This window comes from Cebidichthys violaceus, unplaced genomic scaffold (assembly GCF_023349555.1).
Source record: "Cebidichthys violaceus isolate CVI_PGR_0920_01 unplaced genomic scaffold, fCebVio1.0.p SCAF_26, whole genome shotgun sequence".
In the NCBI taxonomy this organism is placed as follows: Eukaryota; Metazoa; Chordata; class Actinopteri; order Perciformes; family Stichaeidae; genus Cebidichthys; species Cebidichthys violaceus.
The window spans coordinates 4,508,864-4,520,142 of NW_027176439.1; the positions used below are offsets into that span (position 1 = coordinate 4,508,864).

At 43.5% G+C, this 11,279-nt stretch overlaps 1 protein-coding gene across 1 annotated transcript in view; it reads right to left on the reverse strand.

Annotated features, from left to right (window-relative positions):
• Positions 1–7,048, reverse strand: part of notch1b (notch receptor 1b) — a 35,433-nt gene extending 28,385 nt beyond the window's left edge. Inside the window, 2 exon segments of the mRNA XM_068720713.1 lie at positions 5,958–6,039; positions 6,806–7,048. Coding sequence (XP_068576814.1) covers positions 5,958–6,039; positions 6,806–6,863 — 140 coding nt within the window. The 5' untranslated portion in view covers positions 6,864–7,048.
• Positions 7,049–11,279: the final 4,231 nt, after the last annotated feature.

Genomic DNA, 11,279 nt, shown 5'->3' on the forward strand with positions numbered 1-11,279 from the left:
ATATAACATAATAAAGATTATTATAGGATTTCTCTTTGTTTCGCCCACTTATTTAGATATTTAATGACAGTAAATAACTCATGTTCAGGATGTTAGATAAAGAAATAAAATGTGGTTTATCACAACTTTGATAATATTTAACGGTTTTGGAAATCATTTCTGTGGTTACTGATAACACTGCACTCGCCAAAGTGACTGTTCAGGTCCGGGAACACGCGACACATCTACAATAAAGTCTGATACGGCAACAAACGCACACGCACGCCAACAGATTTACCTAAACCACTTCATCTGGAGGCGTGAGCGAAAGACTGAAAGCACCCAAAAGTGTCGGTCATCCTTTCAATGCAGTGTGGAAGACTGTGTTTCATCCACAGCTACTGTAAGTCAGGCGGGTCAAAGGTGAAGCAGGGACTAATCAAGTAGCTCGGTCATCCTCGTCTGGATGGCCAAAAGATGTAAATATCTCTCTCTCTCTCTCTCTCTCTGGTGCCCCCCCCTTCCTCCTGTCTCCCACCACCCGTTCTCATTTCCTGGCTGGTTGGTCCTGTGTCTGGTTTAAGTCCAATTTAGCCTCGTCTGATCTGTTTTTCAAGCATTGCCCCGAGGGAGGGAAGGGAGGGGGGGGTGGGGGTAACACACTTCCCTCTCTCCTTTTGCCCCTCTCTTGTGTTTTCCCAGCAGCCCTTGGTGGCTAACCACTGTGACAACTCTGCCACCACTGGTGGCGAAAATCAACACCGAAATGCTCGGCTTATAAATTCAGCTTCAATCACACAAATCAGAGTCTAGTGAAATGAAAATAGCTCTTCCACTAAAAGCAAAAGCTGGCACACAAAAAGAAAAAAAAAAAATATCTCAGGGTTGTTGTTTGTTGTGGAGCTAAAACCAAAGTTACCACCGAATCCCCACTGGCTAGAGAAATTACAGGGGAAACGCTGTCCCCTCTCTCCCCTCTCCTTACATCCATCCTTCTTTTCCTTCCTCTCTAATCGTACAGGAGAGCCGACCTGACCGGCCCACATCTGGCAGCCTTCATTAGAGACCCTGTTTATTTGGGAGCGTTATGGACACGGCCCATGGGAAAGAGCCAGCTTCCCCAGGGACCAACCACTCAGTGTGTGTGTGTGTGTGTGTGTGTGTGTGTGTGTGTGTGTGTGTGTGTGAGAATGTCCTTGAGAGTCTTAGCAGCACTAATGACTTCTGCCACTGCCCACTTTACGAGGCTGGGAACCACTTTAGGGCTTTACTGGTGTCTGAAGGTGTATCTGCAACCGGACACTCAGGTTGTTGCTGTAGGCGGCGACTTCAGGTCTGAGCCGGAGCACGACAAAATGACACATTCCACTTCCTCCTGAGTTAACAAAAAATCAACTGTTGGCTGTTGAGCGGTAACGTGCAAGCCAGCGTCCTGCCCGCTCGGCCAAATTATGGTTTTTAAGGGTCGAAATGCCACTTTTGTATTGTTTCGATTTCAAAAAAAGTTATTGGGAATACGTGTATCATCTGCTCAAAGACATCGTCATAATACAGAAAACCATCTAGTGTCAGTAATTAATAGTAAGTACAAAGTGCAACTAATTGACTAATAATTGCAAATGGCTAAGCAGCTAAAGTTCAGACAGTTTACTGAGCAATCATCATTAAACATAATCACACTTTTGAATGTAATGATGAGAATAATGAGAGTCATTCTAGGTGTCACAGTAAAGTAGCACCTTTGAAGTCGACTTAAAACAGTCTTGAAGTTGAGTCCATTTCTATTTTGCCTATATTTGTTTCCATTTTTTGCAAAACTGGCGGCATTAAAATGATGCCGAATCAGCTATCATCAGTTCCTTTTTGCAATGCACCCATGGATGTGCAGACAACTATCACTGGATGACCGTAACACTGAAGACAACTTAAAAACACGATGATTCTCAGGCAAGTTCTGGAGTTGTAAGGCGTGTCTCCTGCTGTTATTTATTAGCAGATTTATGGACTATTATGGTTTACTTATGATGGACGTCACAGACGATGACATCCTCGGGAAGTGTAAGACACTATCTAATCTAAACGTATGTGTGTCATGTCTGCGTGTCAGGATCATGACTTTGAAAAGACCCCTAAAATGTATAATTATTATTATTAAAAAAGTAATCCTGGCTTAAACACTGCGGACTTGTCAGGTCCGGATAAATGTCGGAACTCGTGATCCTTGAGGAATCTTTTTTTCTCTCCTCGTAACAGATACCCTGATTACTATCAGTCCTACAATCTGCATTGCTGCTTCACTGACCACGGAGCATCACACTCCATTCTCCTAAACACCCTGTGAGGAAGCGAGTATCAGCAGCGACCGAAAGCTAGAAAGCACACCTGCAGACAAAGTCATCTGTTCCTGTGTGGAGCTGAATTGGGCAAAAACCACAAGTAATCACGGTATTATGGAGGATGCTGCTGTGCTCCTCTTAGTCGTTGTACTATAACCCACAGACAGGTGGTCTGGCTGAAAAGAGAAATAGAAATGAGGAAGTGTGGTTTGGAGCATGCCCGGTGTCCTTTGTCTCACACACACACACACACCACACACACACACACACACATGCTGTCAGTCGTCTCAGTCTGCGATCAAAGTTTATGGGATTTGTCTTGGCCATATGCAACGAGGGAGGCTCACATATCGCTAATCCTCGCCGCTGAAGTTCCCCACCACCAAGTCACCTCATTCAAGCCAGAAGCACTCCGACGATCGGCCCTCTCACCAGCCGGAACCCCTGCCCAACGGGGGAACCAGACACCGGCGGCAGCGGCCATATAAAAGCCTCGCGCTCTGTGTTTCTCGCCGTGCGATGATATGATCAGATACGGCACCTTTTCTTCCCTCGGGCCACTCTGAGGCCGTTTCCTGACTCTGAATGGATGCGTCTGGTGGTGGGGGGAGTAGAGTGTGTGTGTGTGTGTGTGTGTGTGTGTGTGTGTGTGTTGAGATAGACTCATCTGACCAGAGCCTGAACAGAGGTGCCATTAAGGAACCCCCCAAGAACAAGGGCTCACTTTCATTGAAGTGGTTGCATACTGTAGCAGTCGCCGCACATACCAGCGAAGGAACTAAAGACTCGGTTTATCTTATTCAAACACAGAGAACCAAAGACAGTGATTTGCAATCGGCTACGCAAAAATATCAAAGACGCATCTGCAGAAAGAGTCAGCGGTGATGGAGAGTTGGAGTATTTCAGCTGTGTGTCACGGGTATCGAACCTTAATTATGGAGCTCGTGGATCGCACTGGCACTAATATACATTTTAAGCATAATCCAAACCGTTTCCGTTCTTTGATGGCGCAAAAACAAATCCTTTTTATTTTATGTCTCTGTGATGCGCCTGCTTCCTCTCTGCGCCTTCATCTGACCCGAGGAGCTGAACGACCATGTGACTCTCTGCGCTCAACAGGCCGTTGTCAGTTGTATTTTTTCGTCACGCCGACTAAACGCCGATGAAGGTCTGTGATCTCTCGGCAGCAGTCCTTCCTCGCCGGACGTCTCTCATCTCTCCGGGCAGAGAGAGATTCTGTGCTTTTGATTCTGGCCATTGTGCCCCGCTGGAATTCGCGAGTTATTTTTCCTGGTCGGGGGGGGGGGGGGGGGGGGGGGGGGTTTCTCTCTCTCTCTCGGCTCCGTCACTGCTCGCTCCTGCTGCCAAGGCCTCGGCGGTAAATGAGAGGCCTCCTCCTCCTCCTCCTCCTCCGAGCTCTTTGGAGATAAACCTCAGTCGGGATCTCACGAGGCCTGTCGCGGGGCCAGATATGAAGAGGGAGGTGGTATTCGTGGTATGCATGTCAAGTAGGCATCTCTGTCACGCTAAATGAAACTGAAGCATCCAATCCCAACTCGCTCCACCTCGACACGACACTTTGAGTTCGAAAGCGGCGGCTTTTTCGGATTGAGGGAGAAACTAAATCACCTGTCAGGAAAAATCTCCCCTGGCCAAGCTGGACATCACAAGCAGATTAAAAACATATCGATTAACGTGCATTAATATATTTATAACATGACCGATAGCACTCAAAGTCTGGATACCACAAGCTCGGGTGCATTGCATTTATGGAGGTCGTAATGCTCGATCATAAGCACTAAGCTTCCTCTGACAATGTGAAAACTCACAGCAACAGAAGAAAATATCTTCCGTGTTGCTTTTAAAGAGATTTTAAACATCAATATCAGTCTCAACATGTAGAGCAAAAGTCATTTCCACACACGTGGAATCACACGACAGCAGCAACTTCAAACCTCACTGGCAGAAAGCCTCGCCATTCTTTCATTTCATTTCATTTTGAATTACAATTTATTTTATTTCAGAAGAGACCAGGTTCATGACTGGAATCAAAGGGAATGAAGACAGTTACTGAAGCTGCTTCACAGAATACAAATAAGAACGCAAGCCTAATATCATTAAAATGATCTAAAATCACGAAGAATGCCCATCTTAAAGTGACGTCTTCAAATGTCTTTTTTTAGTTCAACCAAAAGTTGCAAACCCAAAGATATTCAGTTTACAAATGATGTGACAAAGAATAGCAGCAAATCTTCACATTAGAGAATATATTCAATCTCTACTTTTGCTTTAAAATTAAAATCAAATTATTTTCCTTGCGATCAATTTATGGATCGTTTCAGCCCCCGAGGTTCTGCTGTGAAATATGTTGCCGCCTGAACTGGATGAACCTAAACTTCCCCCCCCCGGCCCTCCGTTGGCACGGCCACGTTTTCAAACACACTTCAGAGCGCTGCTGCTGCTGCTGCTGCTGCTGCTGCTGCTGCTGCTGCTGCTGCTGCGCGCTCAAACCTTTTGAAAACTGCGAGGACGTCCATCTCCGTGTTTAATTGGCGAAGTCTGGTGGAGGAGGACAGCGCAGGGGGCACAATGATGGCTTTGTTACCCAATGAGGAGGACGGGGAGGGGAGGGAGGGCTGAATAACACAACCAGACCAAATTAAGATGTGGAGGGGTGGGGGGGGAGGCAAGATGGCTGCCCTGTCTTACAGTTTCGGAGCCGTGACCCAACGGGCCCGGGTCAGACAGCTCTGCGACAGTAAGATGACACTGGCCGGTGCTGCTCATGCCAGGATGGAAAGAGAGCCAAGAGCAAAGTAGGCTTTTGTTGTAAAAGAATAAATCAAATAAAGAGAAAGTTCTGGGGAAAGCCGGAGCTTATTGGTTTACATGTGGACTGACAACATCTACAAATAGTGGGGAAAAAAAGGACAAAATGTGGATTGGGTTTCCATTTTTTATCAGGTTAAAAAACAACCACCCAATGCCATCTGTCCAGGGGAATGAGAGAGAGAGAGAGAGAGAGAGAGAGAGAGAGAGAGAGAGAGAGAGAGAGAGAGAGAGAGAGAGAGAGAGAGAGCACTGAGGGCCATTGAGGAAGGGACACAATCCCAGGAGAGAGGAGGGGTTTTGGAGTGGGGGGGGTGTAGGAGGACAGGGTCTGAGGGTCTCTCTGGGAAGCCTCACCCAGATTAGTCACACAGAATTAATCGCAGCGGAGAACAATGGTCGCCGAGCTTCTGGCAACCCCAGCTGTCGCTCGGCGAAAGAAAAGAAATGCAAGATTTAGGGCTGCGAGAGTTGGGCTGCAGACGGGAGAGTGTGGTGGCAGTCACACACACACACACACGCGCACACGCGCACACACACACACACACACACACACACACACACACACACACTCTCTCTCTCTCTTGGTGACCCCTGTCCTCATCAATGTCCACTCATTTCTGTCTCAGCTCTCGGACCATTTGCCTCCCAGAAATAGCAACACCCCCCCCCCCCCCCCCCCTCCTTTTCTTTTACAGACCTCACATGTCAACCAAAAAATCTGAGTCATGTCAAATTCCACATTCACCCAAACCTCCTCTGCAGGTATTCCTCGGTTAAGGAGACGAGGACACACAGATGTTGAACACTTACTTGCACTCTCCATTGCCGTCTAGAGTTGCTTCGCACCTCCCCTGGTTCAAACACGACTCCGTGGGCATGGAGCATCTTAGACCTGCGAAGGGACAGTTTTAATACACCTGCTGAAACTTTGATGGAACTTTGAAGCAACCGGTTTGTTGCCGCGGTCGATGGGATGCAGCGAATGTTTGTTTTCCTTCGGACGGGAATTACACAAATAGCACATGTTGTCCTCCATAAATGTGAGGTCTAGGTGTGACTCTTGCCACCTTCAGAAGAGCAGCTTTTTTGGGGTTTTTTTTTTTTGTGGTTAACAGGGGGACTTGACACTGGTTTGGCAGTTGCATGCTCCTCTCTGCAGCTGTCCCAGAGAGAATGGGCCATTTGGGGAGTAACACAGCTTTGCAATAAAATAAAACACACACACACACACACACACACACACACACACACACACACACACACACACAGGGCTCTGAATCCAAACTGCAAAGGTTAAGTGTTTGCTGGACAAGTGCGCACCATCAGGTGCCCCGGGGGCGGTGTTAAAAAAAAAAAAAAAGAAAAGAAAGAAGAAGCATGAATTGATCCCGTTTACAACACAGGAGTGCAACAAAAAGATGACGCCAACAGGTGCATGAAATAACCTAAAGTAAAGTTAATTCATGTGAATTATCAGTCAAACATAAAGTTGCTATACTTCAGTTTTCAAAGCAGTGAATGCAACAAGTTCAAATCAAACTCTACTCTGAGCTTCAAAGAGTAAATAAACTATAAAACTACATTTTCTTACATTTCTGAAAACATCCCAAAAAAGTGAGATTTGTCCCCCCCCCCCCCTCCTCGCGCGCGCAACTTACCTCGTGTTAGTGCTATCAGCGACAACAAGAAAGTTAGTTTCACAAAGAAAATATGCATTCCTTCTGGTTTAAAATGGTTGTACAAATCCACGTGGGTTTTTTCATAGATCCGATAGTGTGTCTTCCTCTCCGTGAGGTGAAAACAAAAACAAAAACAAATACACGTTCAGGTCATCCTCGAGTAGATCCACAGAGAGAACGTGAAGCGGCGTCTGAGAACTCCGAGCGCGAGATGTTGTCACTTCAGATCCCGGGTTGGAAATGACTTGAGGGGACGCGCCTCTCCATCCGCTGCATCGAGGGGCGTTATTCTTTTTACACACGCGCACACACACACACACACACACACACACACACACACACACACACACACACACACACACACACACACAGACACTTGTTCCCAGACACGCCGTACAACTCGATGAACAAATAGTGCGCAAAGTTTTTTTGTTTTTTTCCTCTTATCATTTCCCGGGCGTTTTTTTTGTCCTCTGTACTGATTGGTTAATTAACAAGTTTGAATCATTAGTGCAGCAATTAGTCTAGTTTTCATCACAGTCTTATCATGTAGCCTAATGTAAAGTAAAGTTATGGCATTAGTCCAGACAGTAAACAATACGTCCTGATAATAAGTCATTTAAAGTTTAAAACTTAAACTTTATTATCTTTAGAGGGGGGGGGGGGTGCAAAGATGCAGTGTAACTTGAATTTTAGTCGCATTTTATTTCATGCTTATCTAATATAAAGCTAGATGTGGCTTATAATGCCGACTGTTGAAATGACTATGGACACTTTGTGGGGACTTTAACTTTTAAAGATAAATAGCTAAATTAAAACTGTTAAAGTAGCCGATGAGACAGCGGCTAACTTTAGCATACTTTACCTACACTTAAGTGTTTAGTGTGTGTGATGTAACTAAGTGCATTTACTCAAGTACTGTACTGTTTATATATGATGCCTGAATCTACCTACTACCTGAACTACTTTAGGTCTATTTAAAGTTATTAAAATATTGGCCTCACTTTTACCTGCTGCAGCATCTGAGTGATTCAAACATGAATGCACCACTAATTATAATCTAGTAATACATAGATAGATAGATAGATAGATAGATAGATAGATAGAGGAAATATTTTAACTTGCATAATTGCATTTTTAACTATCTAACGACCAATGAACGGTCATTTCAGTCTGCACTGAAACCAGTATTTCACCACCATGTAACTACTGAGATATGAGTTAATATCTGAAAATGTTACATTGTTTCAAAATGTCTAAAATCACTCAGATGAGCACCAACTACTTGTTCTTGGCAGCCAGTCCAGTTCTTTTTTTTTTATTTTGAAGGCACCACAAAAAATACAGTTACAGCTGTCTAATAGACTTCTGGTGCAAACGCAAATATGCATATCACGACCTGACAAAGCCTGGGAAGCAGCCAGTTAACAGTCAGGATCTTCTACATCAGATAAATAAATGCTGACAGAAACTCACATGCATTGTTTTTTGCTGAGCCAGCATGCAGAGTCAACAGGAACGGGAGAAGTTTCCCATCAGGTGGTTGTGAACGGAGTCTGAGCAGCTTCACACAGGTAGCCGCTGTCATGCAAACACCGACTGATAACATGTTCATTTCTGTATTTTTACATTTTCTACCTGGGGTGAGAGGGTTTAGATAGAGTTTAACCTCTCCTTTACCTGGTAACAAAGAGGAGATAATAAGAGATGTTTCCTTCCAAACATCTGATTTCCTAACTAAGCATTATAATACAACGATAAATAAAATAGCAGCTTTCACACACAATGCAGCTCAAAGTTAACAAACGGGTTAGTATTAAAGATGCTCTTCATCTTAAGATCTCCTCATCTAAAGAAATACGCTAATGCATTATGGGAAGTGTAGGATCCAGTGTTTTTTGGAGTCTGATCGATATCAGAGACTAAAAGCCATGATCTTTGATTTTTACTGACGTTTATTTAAAAGTCGCCTCTTGCAAGCCCTCCAAATAGTGCAATACAAAAACCCTTTAAAATAATACCCATGCTGTTCCCATGCTCATCAGTCGTACTAGAACAACAGCTGGGCTAACAGTTCATTGTTGACACAACAATCTCCTCTCAAGCTTCACCTATAACTCTTGTATCAGCCGGTCCTCGTCAGCAGACACATGTTAGATAAGGATAAAGTCATGGAACTGTAAACGTTCAGGGTTTGTTGTTTTTTTAACATTTTGAGCACTTTTTAAGCCAAAGTCCTGAAAGTGCTCAGAATAATGGAAAGTTTGAACATCTACAGAACGGAACAAGCTTCATGCGAGTAAACCGACTGTTAGTGGAGATTGATGTGTGATCAGCCGAGTTTATTGTCATTCCTGGAGCCTCTTATTAACATTTTTAATCCTTTTATAACATTAAATAAGTAGATTTACATTAAATTACAGTCATTTAGCAGACACTTTTATCTAAAGCGACTTACAATTCAGTATCTATCTACACACCGTAGACGCAGCTACGGGAGCAATTTTGGGGTTAAGTGTCTTGCTCAAGGACACATTGACATGAGACTAGTAGAGCAGGAGCTGGGAATCGAACCGCCGACCCTCTGATTGAAAGGCGCTGCTCTCCACTTAGCCGCGGTCACCCCATAAGCCCATTTAATGTGGCTTTTTTTTTTTATCCTGATCAACAGAAAAAAGACTCTTTTCAATCAACTTTTCCTGAAGTGGCTTGCCGTGTTGCTCACCACACGCAGGTGATCTCAACTGAACCAATCATGTGACCAGTGATGATTTAGGTGCATCCTTTTAAAGGCTCAAATTATTTACTTTTACACATTATATGATATTTTCCTGATGATTTGTGTAAAAAAATTGAAAAATAGCCACACTAAGGCTACTTTGATTCAATATTAAAAAAACATTAGAACATGAAAACCTACAAAGGCGGTGATTCTTTTTTATAGGAACCGTATTTGTCGGGTTACACAATGTGTTGCAACGGTTACAGTAGAGAGTTGTCAGATATAATCTATAGTGCAGGATAACTGACAAACAAAGGAAACCTTTTAGATGTTAACTGTAGGCGTCTCTTTTTTTATTAACCACAGAGCGATTACTGAAACACTCTGCCAGGACGTTTCAGGTAAAACAGCTGCCAGAGAGCAAAAGGAAAAAAAAAACACATCAAGCAGACGTTTAAAGCCTGAGGGCAGACAGAGCGTAGGAGGGCTGGAAGACACCGCGATGGAGAGAACACTGTTAAAACAAGGAGGCGGAGGTCACAGTGAAAAGATGAGTGCAGACATGTTAATCGGTCTGTTCACATGCACACCAAAGCATGATTATAGTCAGATTAAGGCGACACTATAAGGGCATTGTCATGTAAATGTCTCAGTCCGGTCATCTCATAATCAGCTTTGGCTGTTCGGCTATTAACCCACCTAGATGACGACTCAATCAGTCAATTAATTTAATCACCTTAAGAGGATAGCCTGATTTCATGTGTTGTTTTGAATGATCACATGCAGTGTTTCTGTGTGAAAGCAGAGGTTCTGGCGAGAAAAGTAGAATATATTTTAAATTAAACAGACTTTGAGGTGAGATTGTTTGGACATCTGCTGACATGGACAAGAAGTCTTTATGCTGCTGAGAAAAACTAAACTCCATCTGCTGATGAAGACCATGCGATATGATTGAAAACCTGCAAACAACTAATAAGAAGATTGTTTTGTTGACTAAATTAAACCAACTTCAACAAAAATCAGTAATTAACACTAACCATGTCCCTCCATTTTCTTTCTCTCATTGGCACAAACATTTTCTTTTAATCAAATAAATGATAGAAGTTAAACTGGGGATGGCTTCTATGAACCATACAAACTTTTAATGATGGAACCATTACATTTATTCTGTTCTTTATGCACATATTTATTATACAAACCAGATGACTATGAAACGCTCTATTTATAAGCAGGTTAAAGCTAGACAACAACGCTGGTGCTGATAGAGTGGGCTCCCAAATGTTTTTTTTAAATTATGGTGAAAATTCATAATTTTTCGCAGCACCATGTCGCTCTTATATCCAGGTAAGAGCGTCAGAGGGTCAACCACGGCTACAGAAAGATCCTTTTTGCGCTGTCACACAGTAGAAGCTGAACCAAATAACCACAAATTTGGAGGCAATGCATCCTCCAACACAGGAACACCTGGAAAAATAATTATGTTTATAATTTCTATGGCATGCATCATTACTTTTAATAATAATAAGAGCAGACCCGTGACCCGTAGGGATTACCCCCGCAGCCCCCCCCCCCCCCCCCCCCCCCTTTTTTTTCAATTTGAATTACATGGGATGCACACTATGGTCTTATTGTCTTGTCTGTGTTTCCAGAGTTCATATAAAAATAAAGAAAAATATATTTAATTGTGCTTTCTTTGTTAGCAAGGTTAGTGACGTGGCGACATAGGTCAGA